This window comes from Chanos chanos, chromosome 8, assembly GCF_902362185.1.
Source record: "Chanos chanos chromosome 8, fChaCha1.1, whole genome shotgun sequence".
In the NCBI taxonomy this organism is placed as follows: Eukaryota; Metazoa; Chordata; class Actinopteri; order Gonorynchiformes; family Chanidae; genus Chanos; species Chanos chanos.
The window spans coordinates 8,330,208-8,353,199 of NC_044502.1; the positions used below are offsets into that span (position 1 = coordinate 8,330,208).

Genomic DNA, 22,992 nt, shown 5'->3' on the forward strand with positions numbered 1-22,992 from the left:
CATGATTTCAGAGGAAGTCCCCTACGTCTTCCTTGATCTCTCGCGCGCGCGCGCGCGCTCTCTCTCTCTCTCTCTGTAAAAACAGCCTGATATTCCAGACAGTAGTTACAGTAAACACAAAGACTGGCTCTAATTACAGTCTTCCCAGCAAAACCACCTATACTCCCCCCATCTCTCCCCCCCCCCCACACACAAGCCTGCTGGGTGAGGTCAGGGTGCAGGGGAGCAGTCAGATACACAGCTTAGCAGGAGGTGGTAGGGGGGGAGTGAGGAAGTGAGGAACCTTGGGACCAGACCATGGATCTTTACTTACACATGACAGACGTCTGCGTTATTGGAGCTTGCTCGGTATCGAACCATATAAGTGAAGTGGTTCTGAATTTGTCATTAAAATGGTTACAAACCAAAACACATAACACGTCTTCGCATCTCCAGCGAATTTTGCAAGTGCTGGTGACAGTCTTCTCTCTTACACACACACACACACACACACACTCTCACTCTCACTCTCCGATACACTCATGGAAATGTATGGCAGGAGACACTGGAAACTTCAGAACCGTTACAGTGACATAAACTGATTGGTTGCACAGACTCACAGTACGCTTCATATGTTAGTTAATGCTAATGACGGGCAGAGGGTGACGCAGGTCCGCCGTGTGGCACGCTGAGAGACATTACCCACTCTGGTTGGCGTCCGACGAGCGCTGAGAGCACAAAGTGAAACGACGCCAGAAATAAACTAATTAGCACCTCGTCTGCGAGGAGGCCCGGTTAAATCATGCCTCCCCAGACGACGTAACCTGCTCGGTCCTCCGGGGACGTGGGCGGCAGAGACCACCTGTTCCCACTGTCAGGTCTGTTGGGCTAATGGGAGGGACCGAGGGTGGGGGGGCTAGGGTGAGCGACTGGGGTGGGGTGGGGGGTGGGAGGGTGACATATGGTCTGCCGAAAGGGAAGGACTTACATCATATTTCATTACCCCGCTCTGTATGCCACTGGTATGATCACAGCGTGATGACACGGTTGATGAACTTTGACCTTACCCTGTCAAACAGATACATTCCGTGCCAACAGCTACAGTATATAAAGATATATAAATATTTGCATGGATAAAAGACATCTGTCCTAAGTTAAACATCCATGAGTTCAAAGTGTTGACCATTTTGGTGTTTTGATTTCCTGAGAAGCCTAACAGCATATTATACTGATAAGAGACTCTCATGGTACTTGCCTTGTTCAGGGGGTAAACTAAACAGGTAAAGAAACCTCACATCTCTGCTGACTTGGGATCAGTTATGCCTTCAGTTTACGCCATTAACAATCAAGATTAGACAGCCGGTCCTGATTCCAGATCAGCATATCTGAGGGCTGCCTGAGTATGAAAGGCTGGCAGCCCGCCAGCTCGGCTCCATCTGTTATCCCTGGCATGCAAGTTATTTCCTATGACGACACTAGGGGGTGGGGTCAGAGGTCACTGACAGCATTCATTGCCTCAGACTTCAGTCTGGCAAAGTCCATGCTGTCTTTCCAGTAACACATATGACTACGTGGTGCAAATACACAGTCATAAACAAACTTCATAAACGATACAACAGAACTTCAACAGAAAGAAAGTAAAAAAACCAACCAAACAAACAAACGAAAGAAAAGAAAAACAAAACAACAAAAAAAAACTAGACGTGCGTTCATTCTACACTGCTCCATAAAAACGGCGCTTATTTTTAGGAATTTTTATATTCTCTCCACGCTGTTCCAAACATAACATCTGGCAACTTCCTCTTTCACGCCTGTGCTTCATTAATGTAACAATCACAGATGTTAGTGCCACATGTTTCAAATGAAGACCTCACAAACGATGACAGCAGCTAGTCAAGCACCAGAACCGTACTTGATGCCCACATGTGTGCAGACACACACGTGTACACACAAACACACACACACACACACACACACACGCAAACCGTCTCTTTTAAAAACACATGCCATGACTTTAAAGTAAACGTGTGGGAGATGATGCGTGCTCAGGGGTGCACACTGCAGATGCACCGGCTGACTGTACTATGAGGCTTATAATTAATGACTGTAGAACTAATTAAAGGACTCTGTAGAGAGACCTCCTGCTCTAATTATTATTCTTATTTATTTTATTTTGTGTGTGTGTGTGTGTGTGAAGAAACTCCTAATGAAGGCGTTTCTCATTTGTGTTAACCCATCTGCATGTGATTAATTCCCATCATTAAAGCAGAGAGTCCACTTGGCAGGGTGCTGCGCCTCAGGACACATGCACCCATCACAACACAGCACGGAGTCATTTAACACCTTGTGACAAAACAAACCTCCAAACCTGAGTAAAAACACCGCTTTTAAGTGACTTGACACTTCATATTTGTTAGAAAGTAAACAACGGAAAACAAAGGAGGACAGAGCAGGGATGAAACTTGGTATTCGTGAAGCCTTATAAAAAAAAAACAACAAAAAAACAAAACAGAACAAAAATAACACTTAATACAATCCTCTCGTTTTCGAGCAGCTTGAATTCCAGACGTCGAACGCGACTGAGACGCTCTTTGACTGTCTGAGTGATTTTGAAATCGCAACAAATTTAGCGCATTTTACATTTCACTTTCAAAATGACTGTCCGTGGTGTTTTTTTTGTTTTTTCCCACCTCTTAAATCCGTGATGCAGTCCTACATTTATTTAAAGAAAATAAAAAAAAAAAAATCCCCCTGAACTGTTCAATCTGTTCGCTCTGGCTGAACTCCAGCGAAAAGACAGCCTACATATTTCCCAAATGCTTTTTCAAAGTCTTACCCATGTGTGCTGTATTGCCAGTAAGACCTTGGAGTCCCCCCCCCCCCCCCCCCGCCTCCCCCCCTCACAAAATTCCCTAAAAACACTGCAGTCTCCTATTCCAAGAACATTCAGGATACATGGCTTGGTAACAAAACATTTGGACAGAGCAAAGCATGGAAAGCAGGTTTCAGCACAGGACAAAGGATGTGCTAATATCAAACATCACAATTCATCATCTAGTTGTGGTAGACGTTAGATTATTATTATTATTATTATTATTATTATTATTATTATTATTATTATTTTAACTGGAACATGAGCACAACCATCCATACATGAATCACATATTAAGACATGGAGAGCGGGATGTGCGCTGGTGTGTTTACGTTCCACGCTTGCTTGCTTGAGGAAGGCGGAGTTTACATTCGATCAGATGCAAGGTCGAGACACAAACAAAAACTCCACCAACGCCAAGTATAACAGTGTGCAAAACAAACTCGGTACTTTAACCGTTCTGTCAGCACAGACAGTGACTCATTATGCCATGAGTAAACCCTTTTTTTTTTTTTTTTTATAAAGTCTGTTAAAAAAAACTTACAGGTCGTAATGTTGGTTCCATTTGGGGTCGAGCGTGTTCCTCACAGTATCTGTAGAATGGCATTGCCCTGAACCGTCAACAACCACCTTGGCAAAGGGGTCAGGCAATCCTGAGGGCAGGGGTAAAGGTCAAAGGTCGTGAACACACAATAAAAAGAGGAGGCAAAAAAAAGAAAAAAAACTCAGCTGAACAAAGAGAAGAGGCTTTAACCTGACTAAAACATCACAGTTTTTTTTTCTTTTTTTTTTTTTTTTTTGCTAGAGTGAGGAAGTTCCACTCCATAACAAAACCAATTACATCTGTGACGTTAGGAAGTGGAAGTAGCTTGTCCTGGCGCCACTGGCCGAGGAAACAAATCTGATAGGACCGTGCTCATTCACGAAGTTACGCGGAAACATGAACACCACGTTCTAAAGAAAAGCACGTGACAAAACATTCCAACGGTCTGAGACACCTTAAGCTGGTCCATTCTTATGAATCAGACGCAGCTAAAAGATAAAAGTAAAAGCCAAAGCCGCTGATTTGGGCGACTGTGCACTTGAGACGTTATGTGTCGTTCGAGCATTTCACGCCCGCGTGATCCTCAGGCTATGATACTGTAACTGTACGTCTGCACCGGTCTGACTTGTTGAGTCATATTTACCTGGGTGACCTTCTGGGAGGATTTCAGGGACTTCCCTGTAAGTGTGTTTGTGTGTCTGAACGACGTGCGTTTGTGTTGTAGAGTTAAAAGCCTGTCACATGCACGCGACAAAAACACACAGAGAGTCACGGAGGGAGATCCTATCGCGATCTCCATTAATCTTACTCAACACTGGTGACTTATTTTGTTCTCTTCTCTTCATACGGTTCATTTCCTCATTAAGGACTTTTTAAAACTCTGTTTTGGTTAAAGAGTCTGTGATTTAATGAGTGTGGCTCAACATTCTGGGTTGTGTTTATCTGTGTACCACTTCAAAAAAAAAAAAAAAAAAAAAAGAAATGTACTGTGAATAGAGCTCCTTGTTTCAAACAGTTAAACCGCACATCAGATTTGCATGCTTATTCTACACACCCACGAAGACATCAGCTTTATACAAAAAAAAAAAATTGGAGCTTGTCTTGTCTCTGTAGTGCTTTAACTGGCTCGGATGGCAAAGTCTAAATTTAGAAATACAGTGTTAGGAACATTAAAAACAGGTTACTTACTGAAGAAGTCTTTCTTCGAAAGGTTTTTTGCACAGAGCACTGTAAAAAAAAAAGAGGAAAAAGAAACCTCAGCATATAGTCATGACCAGAGAAAAAAAAAAAACAAAAACATCCTAATTTCAGATTCCTTCAGGTTTCATTCAGTACACAGCACCGAGTAAAATTGACATGTGATAATATAACAGAACGCAAAACAAATGCAAACCCCCCCCCCCCCAAAAAAAACCCGAAATGCATCCATGTACATTCACTGGCCGCACCATCAAACAGCATTCAGAGACTTTTTCAGAGAGACTGACTAAAAAAAACTGGTTCTTTTCTCTCTTTTTTTTCAGTCATTTTTGGCTGACTCTTGTCCTCTGTGTTACACGGCTAGATTATTTGAGAATTTCTGGGTTGCCGCAGTTTTGATTTACAGTTCCCCCCCCGCAAACAACCACGAGTGTCGCGCCATGGAGGCCCTGGCTTAATCCACCCCCTCCGTTTCAAAAGCGGTTAAGAGCTTAGCCTCGCTGTAAAACACTGAGCAGACAAGCATTCCATCCCGTACCGAGCGACTCCCCGAGGAATACGTCCCCGCAAATACACTGGCTGTCAGCAATGACCGTCGCCAACTCTCTCCCATCAAGCTGAGGGCCAAAGTGAACCACAAAGCATAACTGCTGTCCTATAAGGCTTTGAATGAAAAGCAGATTCGTTATATAGTCTCTCAAGGTCAGAGAAAAGAAATCATAAAATTACAGTAAAAGACTGAGGCCAAGTCAGCTGACGGCTGGTGTGAATAAGGGCCCATTCAGAAATGCAAGACCCAAATTAACAACAACAACAACCACCACAAAAAAAAAAAAGGTGTTGAAAGGAAAAAAAAAAAAAAAAATAATAATAAAAAAAAAAAAAATTAGCGAATCCTGGTCTTGTGACAAACTGTCAACCAGTGGTTGATGCCAAAAGGCATCAATCTAGAGTTTCCAAAACGATCCTCTATTTCGATCAATAGCCTAAAATGAACCCCTGGAAAGATCTCTGAGCCCTGACCTCCAGTCCCCCACAACAGATGCGGTGTGACCGCCCTCAAACAGCTGAAAGATCTCATCGCACGCAGGACCCTGCAGGGAAGACAGTGTGTGATGACCCCTGGGGAAAGCTGATGCGAGCTACGTGCTACTTTCTCAGAGACGAGTGGACGACTCAGCGGCGTCGCGGGCCGTGCCTCGCCGAGGTGTCGTCGGTATGGCACTCGATCGTGCGATCCGCTTCCGAGCACGTTTCGCCACGAACGCAAGCATCTGACTAATGACGAGCAAAGCTCCTCTAAGCTGTAGCAAAGACCACCAGCCTTTGAAGTGTGGGAAGTCTGCTTTTAGCCCAAGGGTCTTGATGGCTGCTGCAAACCACCAACCCCCCCCCCCCCCCCCCCCCACCCTTCCATTTAGGCCACCCACTGGAACAAGACAGTCTGGCAAGAACTTTGCAAAAAAAAAAAAAAAAAAAAAGGCCACATAGTTTCACACTGACTATACTACGAAAAGTCTCCAAAGAATAAGTGTATGAGAACGTGGTGATATATGCCGTGTGAAGACAGTTGCAGGTGCCCCAACTCATCAAGCTTAGCAGAGGATGTTCTACAGAGTGAGGTCCAAGAGAGTTCTAGAAGACTGCGGTGAGGATTCCAGTCAGGCCGGCCAGACCCTGAATCATCAGCTCAAAGAACAGAACAGGGAGGATCCCTTACATCTTCTTCTGGAGTTGATTGCAACAGTGGACGAACCTGAAACATGTGTCTTCCATCAATGACAAGTAAGTTTGGAGTCATCTAGAGTCACTAAGTACGAAAAGCTTACACCCAACAGAAAATCAATACCAGGCTGAGGAAATTTACCAATCAAACAGAGAATGATTTCTCCATCAGGCCATGCCGCAGTAAAAAGCTGTGCCAGGCATTGCTTCGGGTCTAAACCGTATGAAGGGTGAGCAGGTTCTCTCCGTGCATTGTTCCTGTCTAATTAGTGCTTGTGCTCCATTTAGATTTTACTATAAAAGCAGCTATAAAACAATTGATGCTTGGGGTTATTTAGGGCCAAGATCCAGAAGAAAGTGTTAAACATCCAAAGCATCAAAATTCATCCCTAATGGGTAAAGAGAACATAGTTTCATGATCGAGACCAGAGACGCATAATCTGGATTTACCGTGCTATGTTTACCCGCGTACTTTAAGAGTTTCTTCGGAGTGCATGGTATTTAATAGAGCTTATTGACACCAACAGTTTTCCTGGAAAGCCCTAAAGTTATTGCTATGCGGCAAATCCTATGTGAAGACAAAAGGACAAGACACGCCTTAAAAAAAAGTTATGAGGGGTGCGTAACCATGTTTTATGAGTGCTATATAACAGCAACTCTCTTCCTTGGCATGGTCTACTTTTCTATGTGTGTCCTGACATTTATCACTCTACGCTTTTCAACCAGGGATTCCAGTCCTGGTCTAAAGGGTCCACACCTCTGTACATTTTAGGTCCCTTTTCTCTGCTCCTGCCTCGGCTTATCAAGTATGGAATCAGGTGTGCTAAATCATGCAGATGTCTAAAATGCACCATGAGTTGATTCTCCCAGCAAGATTGGGAAACACTGTTTTACGACACCTCCGGGTTACACATTTATGGCGGTAACAATCTTCAACCGTAACGCACCTCGAACTGTGGCACCGTCTGACAGGACACTGTCAGCTTGGTTACTGCATTCCTCACTTCATTTAATGGTTCTTCTTTATTTTTATCATGAGCCCAGATAAGCCAAGAAGATAAGCGTTGAGGAAAATCTTGAGGCTATATCCTTTTTAATTGCACCCAAAACTGACACGTTCTAGCTGGATTCGTCTGAGACGGTGAACCAAAAAAAAAAAAAAAAGATGGAGATGGAAAGACAAGACACAGATGAGGAAGCAATCCTTTGAGCAGGCACCCCAGCCGCGTTGCTCAAACCGTGCGGAATGTGTCTCTCCGAGCATCTGTCACGACACACACACCGTGGGCCCCTCGGCACTTTTCAGCACATTCTCTCCATGGTCTCATGGTGTTAATAATTTACAAGAGGTGAGGAGCAGGTGACGGGGCCACTTTCCATTCCCGCAACCCTTCATTCGGCAAGCCCCGGGGCACCGGGGAGACCTGTTAAAACGAATGCCTTCGACGCTGACACCTTCGCAGAGGGGCCCATAACGGTCAATTTGAATATTTCGGTCGAGCGGCGTTAGCCGGTAGGCTCTGTTATGGGAGCAGCCAAGACCCTAAACTTTGTGGCTCGTCTCTAAGCGGCGGCCGTGGCGGTGGTGGGGATGGGGAGAAGACTCCTGGCGGACTCCTGGCGACTTGTGCGGTACAGGCCGCCAGGACGAGAGCGCTCTCTCTTCTATTGCTGGAGACAGCCAGGGAGGGTGCCTGCAATGGCAGGAAGAGACTACACAGTTTTGCTGCAGATGGATGCTGCCTGAACCATCATACCATCAGCTTTGGGGCCTGCGGCTGGTGTTGGCTTCTGCTAGGAAGACTGTAGGTTAGACAAACACGCTCCCAGTGTTTTAGACGTAGGCTCAGCCCCGAAATGGAAGCAGACAAGTCGTCTGCGTTTGGCAAAAAACAAATCAAACAAAAAAAAAAAGAATTGCCACAGACAAAAATAGATAAATAAATAAATAAATACAACAAATGGAGACCAAAACAGTGACCAAAATGATATGGGTCACTCAGAAATAGGGTGGTATGCACAAATGATGGCAGTAAATTTGTAGTCGAGGCCAGCGACCAAATTACACTGACACACACATTCATAACAGACAACAAGAGGAAAAAACAAACAAATGAAACTGTAAAACCAATAATCAGCATATGAAACATATAACTAAGGCTGAAAACAACAGTCTAAGCCTGAGGTAAGGACTTAACGGGTCTTTTTTTTTTTTTTGGAGGTCGGGGTTTAGAGATTTTTCCAAAGGTTTAAAATTGAAAGGCTTCTCACATGCATATGGTTTTCAGAATCTGTTTTGGATGCACATTTTAAAGGTTCCTTTGCGAATGCAAGTAAGGCAAACAGGCAGTCCACTGAAGAGGTCGTCCATACTCTTGATCTCCTTATGCATCTTCTTAAACTACGACAGTACAGTCCATTCTGCTGATGGGCTTTCCATGAATCCTTCTCTTTGTTGCCCCAACATCTCTCAGGCCATTTTAAGACCACCTACATAATGTGAACATGCAGTGCAATGTTTACAGTATACTGATATAACATGTGCTTGTCTGGCTAGGGATGCGTGTGTGTGTGTATGAGTATGTATGTCTGTGCACTTCTAGAATGGAAATACAGTGAGCCATTCCTCCAGGAAAAAAAAAAGAAGAAGAAAAAAAAAAAGAAATAGGAGTGAAAATTTGGGTTATATTTCTGGTTGAACAGCCAAAGTAAATTGGGTATGACAGTTGGAGATCAGGCTTTCCCTGGTTAGAATCATCAAAGAGTTCACCATGGAGGTTACCATGGCCACATGTGGAAATGATGCTCATGTCATACTGGATCTGAATTGAAGATCTGAGATAAAAGGTTGTGTATTTCTGAATAACTAGTGAAACTTTCATTCTGACTAAACTATTCTACTAGTTCAAATGTTTTAATGCCAAAAAAAAAAAAAATTGTGAGGCAACACACACAGTCAAAGATACACTGTAGGTTCTGTACTGGAGCAAATCACACATAAATGGATGACCAGTAAATAAACTGCTTACAGATTGCTACCTGTCCAGCGTCTCTTGCTACTTGCTACTCGTCTCTCGTGGCAAGGACCTGAGATTAAATCTATCACTTGTTCCGCTTACTTTCCCTGGATAACCTTACTATAGGTATTAACCAGAGGATCCAATGAGACACTCGCTCAGCTCATACTCCCAAAGGTCATGGCCTCTGACTTCTTCCCTAGGCAGGATCAGTGTACGGCAGAGACCCTTCCAGCTCCACGTCTTTTAACTTTATAAGTCCTGGGCTACGACCTCTGGTCCATGTCCAATCCAAGAGCTCCAAGTGGCTTAAAAGGGGGTAGAGGTCAACTCTCACTCTGGTCGCTAATACTATGTCACTAATGACCGGTCCATGTGATTGACAATGTCCTCAGTGTGACGATCAGATAAGTTTGAGCACTGATTACTGTCTTACTGGGAACAGCTGTCTGTGCAATTATGTGACACCAAAGATCTTTTTTTTTGTTGCTGTTGCCAAAATAATTAGACTGAATCAAATGATTTAACTAGTCAGTTAATACAATGGTCCAGAGAGGAGAGAAGAATAAGAATGCAAAAACCAAAACAAAGCAAACCAAAGCCAAAAACAATTAAAAGCTATAATCATTTAAAACCTTTTTTCACCCCCTCTTTTTTCCCATTTGAAACCTTTTTTCCTCAACTGTATCACCTTCATTTTTTAGTTGAAAGAATGAACACATTGCCAGACCAAAGGCACAAGACTGACGAAAACCAAAAGAGAATTAAGACAGTGCTCACGGTGGATAGGCCGAGAGCTTGTCGTATGAGATCCCGTCTCATCACGGAGACGCGAGGAAAGAGGAGGACAGATTTAACACCGAGGGGAGGGGAGGGGCATATCAGCATTACACCATCACAGTGCATTAGCCTGTAAGACTGTATCCTCCATAAAGAGACACAGTACAATAAAACCTCTCTTTAATGCTGAGAGCCTGCTAATAATCACATAATGGTACCAATCAGGCTGGTGTTTACAAAAAAAAAAAAAGCTTGCCTATGTGCATAGCTGCTAAGAGGTTGGTTCTTGGATTACGTTTGTATCAACTCCTGGTTCGATGAACCCATAGTTCGGGTGCGAATGAGCTATAAATAGAGCGACGTTGTTTTTTTTCCATCGCCGTCCTCTCAAAGGCTGCCTCGGAGTAAAACGTCGGTTTACCTGCCGTCATTCTGGAAAGACGGGTAGAGCGTGTTTGGCGGCAGGAGGTCGCAAAACAATGGCTTTTGGAATGATCATGTAAAGAAAAAAAAAAAAAAAAGAAAAAGAAAAAGACAGGTTTACAATCAAGTGACTTGAGGCAATGGTGCAATGCTAATACATCTGGCTGCTCTATCAAATTTTAACTTACTCACTGTTCAACTCACGTATCTCCTTTGCTGGGAAACTAGGGTTGGATTTGTGCAGCACACCGAGCTTATGTATCAGACCGAACGGTAACCGCAGTGGTTGGGGCGACTGTTTACAGGGAAACATTTTACTTCCGTGAGAGCAGACGAACACACAGGTTTCTGTTTCATCAACCTGAACTGCTCATGCCAGAGCCCTGGTATCACAGTCTCCATACGCATGGCTCAGAGCCAACGGGGCTATTAATGCTCCAGTCTCCTGGCAATGTAAAAACACGCTGGTGTTTCATCTGGCACACAACGCCAGCGAACACAATGTCCTACGACGGCCTCAGCTAAAGCCTACCATTCTAACAATGTACCAAAATACTGCACTGCGCACACACACAAGACATTTCCATTTATGGCAAAGCCAGAATCCAGAAACATATGGTCGCAAAAAAATGTAACACAACGAGGCAAACATGCCGTTTTATCACTTGGAATTGAACCCTTTTTGGGTTTTGAAGAAGACGACCTTTTTGTTCTTTTGTATGCATTTAAATTGCTCAGTTGCTTGAAAAGTAAAAACCAAAAAAGGGGGGGGGGGGGGCCCTTGCAATTTAACCCGCTGTGGAGGACAAAAGGATTCCGCGTGTCAGGTGTCAGTAGGATCAGAAACACAGGCAGGCTGAGAGTGGCCCACCTGCGGCGCGGGTGAAGAGATGAAACCTGAGGCGTGTATGATCCGGTATTCCCGCTCATATCTCTACCTGCGATACACTTTCGTAGGCGCCGTGCGGGCCGAGCTTGAAGTAGGTCAAGGTGGGCTGACATCTGACACCACGCCTTTTAATTTCCTCGCATGACCCCGAAACGTTAATCACCGACACCACGCCGTGTGACGGAAACGAAAGCGAACGTGTGGAAACATGAAGGGGAGAGAGAGAGAGAGTAACAGCATTCCTCCAGCACTGACGGCTCACCTTTAAAACATGAGAGGGATCAAGGCCGCCACCTGGTTAAACGCGGGAGACGTATCGGTAGGTGGGGAAACATGAAGGGCTCACACATTTGGGTCTGAACAGCTCTGAGGGTCACGGTTACTCTAGGTCGAGATCCGGCGACGGCACAAAATAACCTCTTCACCCGATTGGCAGACGCCTCTGGCCCTCCCAACCCTGTTTAGACTCCTGTTTCGCTCCTACGCCGTCTAATTCACAGTATTGTTTAAGTCGGAACAAAAGCCTTTCCTCTAACTTTCCTCTCCCTCCTCCTCCTCCTCCTCCTCAGGCTTTCAGTGGAAAGGGAAACACAAAAATGCACACGCGCACTCACACACACACATATGCCCCAGCTCAGGTCGTCAAACTAGGGGCTCTTATCTGCTCTCAGCTTCCTTCTTTCCACCGATTACGTTCCCTGTCTCCCCCCCTCCCCCCGCCCCCTTCAGCCCACCCGCTCCCAAACCTCCTTCCAGTAGAATAATATTCCACATGCCAATTATGTCATTCATGACGGAGCCATGGGTGCTCCTGGCCTTGCCGGACACACCCTCGACTGGGGGGGGGGGGGGGGCGTTGATCGGGAATCTGCAGCCGAGCGCTGGCAGGCTGACAACCAGCTGGCCAAGTGACAACTGAAGGAAACATGGGAATAGAGCAGAAATAGGAGCCCCCGGCTCAAAACAGACAGACGTGTGAAAGAGATCGGGAGCTCCATCAGCTGGCTTTTTAAAACGGTAAAATGTCACACTAGTCTGACGTAATCGCTCTCGTTTAATGCTGGTAGGCTAAAGGTAGCCCTTGGTATGGAGATGAGCTCTAAAGACACAGGACGGAATGATAATGAAGTGCATGTGTGCTACGCCAAGGCAGACAACTTCATCTCTGGAACGCTGATTAAATGCTAAATGTATCACAGTAAACAGAAAGCCTAGCGAAATTAATTCGCGTAAACAGAGATGACTGTAGAGGATGGTGACCATACCAGTAATTAGGTACAACAACAAGTCGAGGAAGAGAGAGAGAGAGAGAGAGAGAGAGAGAGATGAGGGACAGACAAAAAGCCGCTGTGACACTGTGATGGAGATAAGGCCAAAAAGCAGGATGCAGTCAGCTCCTGGGAATTCAGCATCCAGTTGCACGACGTAACAGCGACAGCGGCCGGTTTACATTCCCCCTAATCTGGTTTGGAGAGCCTTTGGAAACCAACCGGCCTGATATTTCAATCCCAGCATGCAGCCCATACAGAGACGATGAATCATTTCCCATCTGGCCAGGACTCAGCACACGGAACGAGGGAAGAAAAGGAGGACAACAAGAGCGGAGGACGAGAAGGGAGGAAGAAAGCTTGGGAAACGAATATGCCAGTTCCTCCAAAAGAAACTGGCAAAATTCCCCCCCCCCCCCCCCCCCCCCCCCTTTTTTTTTTGTTTCGTGAGATGACGCTCCGCATTTTTAACATGCTGGATAAACAAAGCCTATTTAGGAGAGAACGAGATGATGTAAATGTTCATCACTGGTCGAGTCACAGAGAGAAGTTTTGTGGAGCTTGTTATTCTGCTGGTGATCTTTTTTTTTTTTTTTCACCAACGACACAACGTCCACACAGTCTGCTGCAGAGACGAAAAAACCTGCACCTGTGAATCTATTCATGCAATAACCCATGCAATAACCATCACATTTACCACCTACTGTACAATTTCTAAAGTTCCAACAGCTGAAGAGTGCTCAGTTCCCTGTCTTGACTTCCTGACAAATAAACTTACAGTACTTCTGTGTGAAACCTACACGGCATCACAATGTGGGAGATGAATCTGTCGACGCTTTGACTCCTGCAGAGGACTGGGTGTTTGCCCACGCTCTAGAGCTGATGCCCTGTGCCGTCTGAGAGCCTGTCTCAGAAAGAGAGAGAGAGAGAGACAGGGAGAGAGACAGAGAGAGACAGAGAGAGAGAGAGAGAGAGAGAGAGAGAGAATCCAGGGCAGGGGGAAAGCCTGCTCTGTCAGGCACTGCTGATTCACCCACATCTCCTGTTTCGTGGGGAAGCTTTGCAAAAGCTGGGCTTCTTCTCCCTGCCTGGGCTTAATGTCCTCATAAATATTCAGCTGAGCCTGGCAGAGACGTACAGGAGTTCAGGGCTTAACTGGTGTGTGTGTGTGTGTGTGTGTGTGTGTGTGTGTGTGTGCGTGTGGCAGAGTGACCTCCTTTTTAACCCCATTAAAAAGCAGGTTATGCCATTTACACACGCTGAACCGTGCTTGCTTTTTCAAAGGTTTGTAGACATTGGCACACATATTTTATAGTCATGAGATATTAGGTCAATGAGGCATGATTGGAAGCTTGCCTACAAATGAAGGAAAGAATCTAAACACTTATGCTAAGCACAACTTGCTTGTTCTCACATTTTTGACTAAGGGGGGAGGGAGGAGGGGTATTGATTTTCCTAACTAAGAAGACAGACCAACCATTTCCTTAATTACATCAATCAATATATTTGTCTCATACTCAGAAACTTGATTAAGCATAAGACAGCATTTAGCAAAAAAAAAAAAAAAAGAGACATAAAACTTTAAATAAATTAAAGTGTAAATAGTGTAATTAGTGCACGTTTTCCAGTTTAAAAACATGCTACTTATCACAGGGCCCTAAATGATGCACTCGGCACAGAGAAAACAAATGGAAAACCAATGGAAACCTCAAAACCGAGTCTCAGCAGAGCAGAATGCTTGAAACAAGACGTGATCTTTTTTTTTTTTTTTTTTTTTTTTAAATGTAATGAGCAAATTAGCAGGAACTGACTGAATAGACGTTTCAACTCTTTTTGTCAATAATCCAAAAGTTTGCATCACGAACAGGAGTAGGACATTTACCCAATGGGGAGAACAGAGGAAGCTCATATTGCTTCAGCATGCTAAAGTAAAACCAAGTCCTGCGGTGAGCAGTCACATTGCAAAACAGAAGTGCTGGTGGTGGGAAAGCTTAGGCTAATGCGCGAGACGACCACATTCCCCAGGTCCGTCGCGCTTTTGTTTTTCCTACCGAAACAAACCGCGGGCCCACCTGGGGGGAGAGAGGGGCTTGAAAAGTAGTCAGGAATCCCTGTCTGATTTATTTTCAGTATGTGGGACAGTATGGGTGCTGCTTAGTCAGCGCTCGGGACGTGATTGTACTGTCCATTTTCACCTTCTCAGACTTGGCCAGTCACTGCGGAGGCAAATTTAGGGCTGATTCCTACATTCTTATCTTTTTTTTTTTGGTTTCTTTTTTTTTTTTTTTTAAATATATACATAACTACATCTGCCAGTACACACACACACACACAAAGATAACATGAAATGAGGCCTGCACAAAACTTTGACTCACTGAATTTGATTTTCGTGGATGACAAAAAAAAGCCCCAAAAAAACCCATAAAAACTAAACCCGTCCCGTTAATGTAGCCTAACCAACATGTCTACCTCTGTGGAAGAAAACAAGATTGAAGCTCTGTGAAAATATCACTGTTTCTAAAATGCAGCAGTAGCAACAGCAGCTTTGGAAGGGGGGGGGGGCATATGGTTGTGTTGTGGTTAGAGTGGTGAGACAGGAAGCGAGATGCGCAAGCAGATATCCGTGGCAACAGACAGCGGCACTGCCGTCTGGTCGACCGTCTGGGGCAGATCCGGAGCAATGCAATCGCACTGTTGTTGAAGGGCACGATGGTCAAAGTTCAAAGTTCAAAGGTCACACAAAACTGAAGTCAGGCTTAGTCTGAGGGGAAGGCGCACGTCAGGATTCTTAGAACCGAATTGGTCCCCCCCACCCCACCAACCCACGATCCTTCTCACCCAAAACGGCTTTAATGGCTAAGATCCAATAGCTGCACAAAATTCCAACCTACAATTGTCAGATTACCACTATATCACATCACTACAGAGGTAAAACCAGTTTCCACAGTCTTTAAAAGCAGTATGCCCTTCCACACAGTCTTGAGTTTACAAGGGCCTAAGCTGGGGGGGGAGGGGGGGGGGCATAATGATCCATTATGACTAAAGTATTTTACCCAAAACACAGAAAACCTGTGTTTTTCATGACAGAACCACATCCTGTTAGTTTCAACAGCGCAAATAAACAATGCTGAAAAGCAGGGCCAAAAAAAAAAAAAAAAAAAAAGACTATCACTGATAAAATGCTCTGATAAATTCTGGTCATAAAAAAAAACAACAAAAAAACAGCTTAACCGTCCAATTCTAATGTCTGGATAATCTGTGTGGACAGAGACCAAATAAGAGAGGGAAGCAGGAGTCATCGTTTAACCCCCCCCCCCGCCAAAACAAAGCCAACTCTCCACATGATGAGTGTGGGGCACAACCTTCCCCAAGTTTACATTATGCAATTAGACCAACGTAAATCTCTTTCCCGCTGTCCCGAATCCAATACACAACAAAACCTGCAGACGATGTGACGTTAGACGACCGAAAACACCAGCGACAAACTGTTTCTTCTCTCTCTCTCCCCCCCACCCCCCCTCTATAATCTGAGGCTTCATAAGAACTGTAATGAGGAGACACTGGTTGATGTCTAGACGGAATCTGTATGCCTGACTTCCATTTTGGTAAACCCCAAGGCCAAAAGTCAGACAGTCTGAAACTCACGTGTCGGTTGAAATTGCGCTGCTGCGACTGCTCCAAATCATAGCTGCAGCCTCCGGGTTTTCGTCTCTCGGGTAAAGTTATGACCAATCTAGATCCGTTCGAACAGCTGGGCCAGACATGCAAATAGACAAAGCCTCGTCCACACGACACCAAAACACAAATAATCACTTTTACGTCTTTGAACTGAGCTCGGTAAAATAAAACTGACAGACTGAATGCTCGCTAGCGAATGGCCACAAAAAGGCATTATTTGTTTCAGGCGTAGCACATATAGTCCGTTTTTGTCGTTCTGGTAACTATCAAATTCTGGCCAAAATAATATACAACAAACTTTTTCCCCTCGGCACCTTGAACAAACTGCCCTTCAAGTAGTCGCTTCAAGTTACCACAAATTTCAAATGATATTTACGTTCAACGCTCAAAAGACAAATCAGAGAAAACACAAAGTGATTGGGGGGGGGGAAATCACTTTGAATTTCAGCACAGTTGCTCAAGCGGGTGCAGTGGTTACTTCTTACTGCAACATGCAAAAACTCACGACGTCGCAACAAACTCTCCGCTACAAAAAAAAAAAAAAAGAAAGAAAGAAAAAAAAAAAAAAACAGCAGCTGACTGGGAGAGGTAGGAGAGATACGCAGCCACGAGTTGTGTGAATAACCTGCGATAAAGGGGAGGGAACCAAACTTTATTGCCAAGCGACGAGAAACGTTCACGGGGTGAAGCGTAGTTGTCCTCTCCTGTCTTCCCAGCTCGAGAGGAACGAAGGTGAGGATGTCTTCTGAGTTTGTGAGTTAGGGTAAGTCATCAGGCAGGATTAGACTAAACAAGAGAGCGAAAGGAAGTCTGAATGTGCATGGAAGCCCCTGGTCACAACATAGACCCCCCCAACAAACACACTGTTCCAGGACTGCTCTGTCCTGTCCACTGCCTGATTCCAAAGCTCTCAAGTCTCACAGTACCATTTCCCACTTCTCTCTCCTTACAAGGAACGTTTTGAAGAGAAAACAGATCATCTCTATAGGTGGTGAAAGAATACTTCAAGAGGCAATGGTGTCAAGTTGCATACTGAAAAATCATTAATGCCTTACAATTTACAATTTGGTATTTGGCAGACGCTTTTAGCCAAAGCGACTTACAACGCATAATACCTTAAAACTAAGCAAGCAAACACACCCCCACAAAATCGCCTACTATCTTTTTCTTCCGCTTCTTCTTCTTTTTTCTTTCTTTTTTTTTTTTTTTTTACAGGTAAGCCTGATTCCACGGCTCGAAAGAGAGCTTTGACGGTAAAGCCGTAAAACTCCACGCCCATGGGCAGCGTTTGGTCCTTTCAAGGAGGTGCCCTTTGCACACATTTCAACGCTTGAGAAAAATGAATCGGAGACCGTAACATCATGCAAATACAGGAGGATGTCTCACAGAAAGAAAGACAATGTCAGGGGGTACCAAAGGAAAGAAAAAAAAAAATTAAGTGTTAGTCTTTGATATCAAGGAAACCTGTGTTAGCAGTATGGAAATGAGTCTGTCCGAATGTGACCGGGCTGCTGATTCTGTACGCGTGCTCACGCACACGCACACACACACACACACACACACACACACACACACACACACACACACGCACGCTCACACGCACATGCACAACCTATTGATATTCTGCTCAAAAGACACAGAGAGGCTTTTGAGTCCAAGTGCGAAACTTGGGAGATTGCTTGAATGGATTTCTGACAAAGCCTATTGATGAGAGTGGGCCATGCACTGGCTCTGCAGAGCACAGGAGCATCTGTGTGTTTTTCTACTCTCACAATTACTCTTTTCGAAACTAAACTATCACCTCTTCATTTCTGCCACAAATATGACACTTTTAAACTGGCAGCGGGAAGCGTGTCAAAGGTATTGAAGCAAAATGAAGCAAAAAAAAACCCAAAATGAAGCAAAAGCATTGGAAAGGTTTCCAAGGATAAAAAAAAAAAAAAAGAGGGATGAACCAAATACCAAATGGCAGGTGACATAAACGAACTAACCAATAACTGTATCGTGGTTTGCCGGGAACAGTTCCACAATAATAAAGGTGACCATAAGAGTAAACAGAATTGGAATTGCAAAGCTACCAAGGATTAGACAGAAGTGACATTTTTAGGGCTTACAGGCAGAGAGGACGAAACAGTGAGGCACAGTGAGAGACCTTTTGCATTGGGGGGGGGGGGGGGGACAAAGACGCCTGTGTCCAAACAGATGGGCAGAGGAAGTGGCACATTTTCAACTCTACACTTTTTTAGGGACAGCTCTTGGCTGAAAACGAGACAAACTAAAAGGACGAAAAGGACCAGTATCACAGAGGCACTTTCACACTAAAAACAGACCGATAACCTACATTTAATCGTTTACCCTGAGACAGCTGAAAAGCTGCAAAGGCAACTGATTCTGATCAGTGCAGCCTGATTAGGGTCTGCCCCCCCCCTCCCCTTAAAAAAAAAACCCAGTTAGAATTCTGCCCCTAAGTGTTGGAAAAACTGTCCACGTTGTTTCCCCCTGTGGTTTAACAAATCTGGCCATGTTTCAGCTATGCCTAATTAAAGCTGTAAGTGACATGAAGGTAAAAAACAAACTGAGTGAATAGATAATGGCAGGCACGAAGGCAGTTAACAAATCGTTAATGCTGGTGTCAGAATGCGTACCTGTGCCAAAAGAGCGGGAAAGAGGCAAAGAGTCTCTCCAGGCCGACACACTCAGATGTCAAAAGAATTCAGACAAAACCACTCAGCCTTACTTCTATTACCGCTCCATGGCTGAAATTACACCAAAGAGAGGAAATGGTAGCTTAAATAAACTGCATTCAGATTGCAACTACCGACAACTGGAATGTTCCTCAAAATCGCAAAAACCGCAGTGCATGCCTGCAAAGATGCAAATGATCACAGGGGTACGGTCTGTTTTCAAGCATTCAAGAGTGCAGGTTACGGCCGGGTTCTCTGTCGACCGCCGGCATTAACGTGTTCATCGCCGTTGAGTGAGTAGGACGAGATGGTTGGTCAGGAGAGGTCACAAAAATCACATAAGCAGATACTGCAGTCGAGACCTTTCACGAGCATCAAAGGGATGAGATGGAGAGAGCCATGTTCCAGCGTATTCACCTTTCCCTTTGAATACAAACATTCTACGTTTTGGTATCATATCACAAAAAGTAGCCCGTAGGCTAAAGGCGTGATGGAATATTCCTAGACATCTTATCAGACAACTCGACAGAAACCTTGACACAGAGCCACAAACTTCTAATAATAAGTAACACAACTGACGCAAAATCTCTCAGCCTTCGACGGCCGAGGTTTACAGCAGCTTAAGGAGGTTCCTCCTGATCTGAGGAGCAGGAGAAGGTTCCAGAGACTAGCTGTTCCTCTCTGAGGTTTCACATTCTTGACATTCCACTCCCAGCCCATTTCATACCATCATCTCCCAGCTTAAGTACGACGTTGTATTCTTCAGATGGAAAAGCAGAGCTGTTAAAGAGTGCTCAGACCCCAAAATGTTTTCTTCGCTGTTGAATGTCTTCTCTCAACACAGCAGAGATTCAGGCCATTACTAAATTTCAAATTTTACAGGCTGACAGCTGCAAAATACCAGGAGTAAACTTGGAGGATGTTTGCAGATAAGCACTTTGGCAAAGCCAAGTCAAGCTCATAACTAAAGAAAAACATTTCAAAATATAACAGTAAGCAACCATATTGTACCATATATGTGAATTTTCATGTATTGGTAAGACAAATTCATGTCCTTTAGGACCACAGGGATAATGTGGTGGTCCCACAGTTCTAGACAAAATGTGACAAGAAACCTTGTCCTCGTTCACTGCGTTTTTCTTCCAAGTAGCCCATCACCAGATTAAATATTTAATTTGGCTTTTCCTGGAGGACAGACAGCATTGGAATTTGCTTGGACCTGAACTTAAAAAGACATTTAACACAGAGTTTGTCATCTCTCTTAGTCCAGCCAATACAATGTTTTCTCATGTAAACGTGCAAATGTTTGGGCTGACAAATGCTGAGGAAAAACTTTTTTTCTGAAAAAAAAAAAAAAAAAAAAAAAGTGAATACTGCTGCTCAAATATCAACAGTTCTGTTAACTGATGGCTTTGTCCAGATTGAGGTCTGACGGAGAGAATCCGTTCAGTTAGTTCGACGTCTTGCATTGCTGCAAATTAACAGATCTCAGAATACTAACATGTGGTATTGAACAGGCACAGGTGGTATCATCACGAATCATCGTCCCACATAGGACCAATTTTTCACTGCCAGCTGAATTTTAAAATGGTAAAATTCGTCTTCGGTTTTCGGCTAAGGCAGGCACGAATGCACAGATGACATGCTGACCGCATAATTCGATCAACAGAAAAATAAACTCCTCGAAAATGCTTGCGCGCTGACTTGAAATTACCAGTGTCTTAATAAAATATTCAAAACGGCTCCCTTTGACTGCACACCGAGAGAAGGAAAATAAACTAACAAATAAAAAACCCGCCAAAACATGTTGGTTAATGTCTTCCTTTCTAAACGAACAAATTACCTATATTAAGAGTATGACGACAACAACAAGCATTAATGGTTGGGCTCCCTTGCCACACTAAAAGTACTTTGTTCAGCAAAACAGAAACTCACCCCCGTGTTCTCTTTTACTAACCGAAAATAACATGATGGATGTAACACCTTGCATCATTTATGATTATGTTCTGCGACATGAACTGCGACATCAACAAATAAATAGCAATAAATGTTGAAAGGCTGATAAATATTATTCGCTGGTCATCAAAGCAAATTTTATTGTTAACTGACACACACAAAAATATCAAGACTAGAGAAAGCAAGTCGTATACCCGAAAAATAACTATACCTGACTATCTGCGATGTAAACGGTAAAATATTTCAATATATATAACTACGCGCTTATTTTCGTGCCTATAATGGTAAATTAACTAGTTTACTTCATGGTAACTAGGCTTTCTCGCTATCATAGTGTCTTAACCTAATCTTGGTCCTTAACAGTATTATAAATTGGTAGTGAACTAAGTTAGCTTGCAAGCTTGGTGACAAACGTGTAATGTCCAAACAAACCACCGCAAACATTATAACTGAAAAGAACAGTGCAATTGTAACTGGTTACACAGAAACATATTAATATTTTATTGTGGTGCCGGATAACGCAACCAAGATAATATTAACCACCTAAAAATAATTCACCAAGACAACCAGCAAGCTAGTTAGCTGATTCGAACACCACAGTGACCGCTGATGAGTTGCCAGTCAGTACTAGTGAAGCTGATCACGATTGCTATAACATGCTGTTAGTCCAACATTTGGGAATTTTGGCAGCGTTAAGCAGGACTCTTACCTGTCAGTCGCAGTTTTACTGGGCCATTTCTCCTCACCCCTTGATTAGACATGTCCCTTTGCGTTCCAGCTTGACGTCTTTATATTTGCAAAAAATACTGAACAACGAAAGGTTTACTGTTTTACAAAATAAACCACATTTCTCCCACTCGTTTGTTAACATTAGCTACAGTGCACGAAGACTAATGGAGACACCGCAAAGTGCCCCGGATGTGGATAGCACTGCCATTACACCAGTATTTCGAGCAAAATAAACGGACTATCGAGCAAGTAATGCAGAATTCTGTTAAAGGTCCCTTAGGTCTCCGAACGGCTTCGCAGAACTACATTTCAAACTAGCTCAAACCGCTGATATACGCTGACTTAAGCTGAGCCCTTCTCCATCATCAGAGGTCGGAAATGACTGGTCGCTGTTCACTAAGGTAGCATGAGTATTTGGCTTGGAGTAAGTGTAAAGTTGTGGGCAGCCTCTCTTGGTAGTTCCTCCACTGCCTGATTTTACATGGAATCACTAACGCCATCACATGGCCAAAGTACAATATTACAACATCCAAACACCTACAAAACATTTCCCATACTGTCGCAGCGAATCCATTAAACGGAATCTGACATAAATGCTGAAGTTATACACATGTACTGTAGAAATCACACCTTTAGTTAGCAACCACTTCCGAGGGATCCATATATTTTATTTAAGTATTCCTTGATAGAACACCTAGAATTCCACTTGCATCTTTGCAATTGTCCGTATCCGTTTCGTGGAGAGGTGAATTAATCAAGGGCTGTTTGTGATAAGACTCAATTTATGCAGCCCGTTAACACTTGGTTGAAACACATAAACACTGTCAATTTTTTCCTGGGAGCTTCTGAGAAACATGATGTAATGGCAAGTCAGCCTTGGGGAAAGCTTTATGTTAGAGAGGAGCTCACTGCAGGGATGACTCATGGAAGTTCTTAAGTTTTGGGGTCCGTTGTCAGAGCAACATCCAATCCATTATTCCCAAAGTGATCAACACTGCTTAACCCAAATCTCCCCGGAGCGTCAATACAGTTATTAAATGATCTGTCCGACACTAGGTGCAACTGCATTACGCGTATGAAACACGAGGCAATAACAGAGGTTGCTTGAGAGAAATGACTAACTTTTGATGAGCTTTTAAGGTGTAACGTTAAATTCCGAGGCACCTCAGGCTCCACAATGCTTTAACCACTAGGTAATCGTGTAATCTGCTTTATGTATTACAATGTGACTTGGCATTCACAAATGAA

General features: G+C 43.9%; 1 protein-coding gene across 1 annotated transcript in view; it reads right to left on the reverse strand.

Moving 5' to 3' along the window:
• LOC115817866 (E3 ubiquitin-protein ligase SMURF2-like) overlaps positions 1 to 21,805 on the reverse strand; it is a 42,425-nt gene extending 20,620 nt beyond the window's left edge. The window contains exons 1-3 of the mRNA XM_030781007.1: positions 21,725 to 21,805; positions 4,584 to 4,622; positions 3,396 to 3,504 (exon numbers count right to left, since the gene is read on the reverse strand). Of these exons, the coding sequence (XP_030636867.1) occupies positions 3,396 to 3,504; positions 4,584 to 4,622; positions 21,725 to 21,776 (200 nt within the window). The 5' untranslated portion in view covers positions 21,777 to 21,805. The remainder of the gene's footprint in view (positions 1 to 3,395; positions 3,505 to 4,583; positions 4,623 to 21,724) is intronic.
• Between the last annotated feature and the right edge of the window lie 1,187 nt (positions 21,806 to 22,992).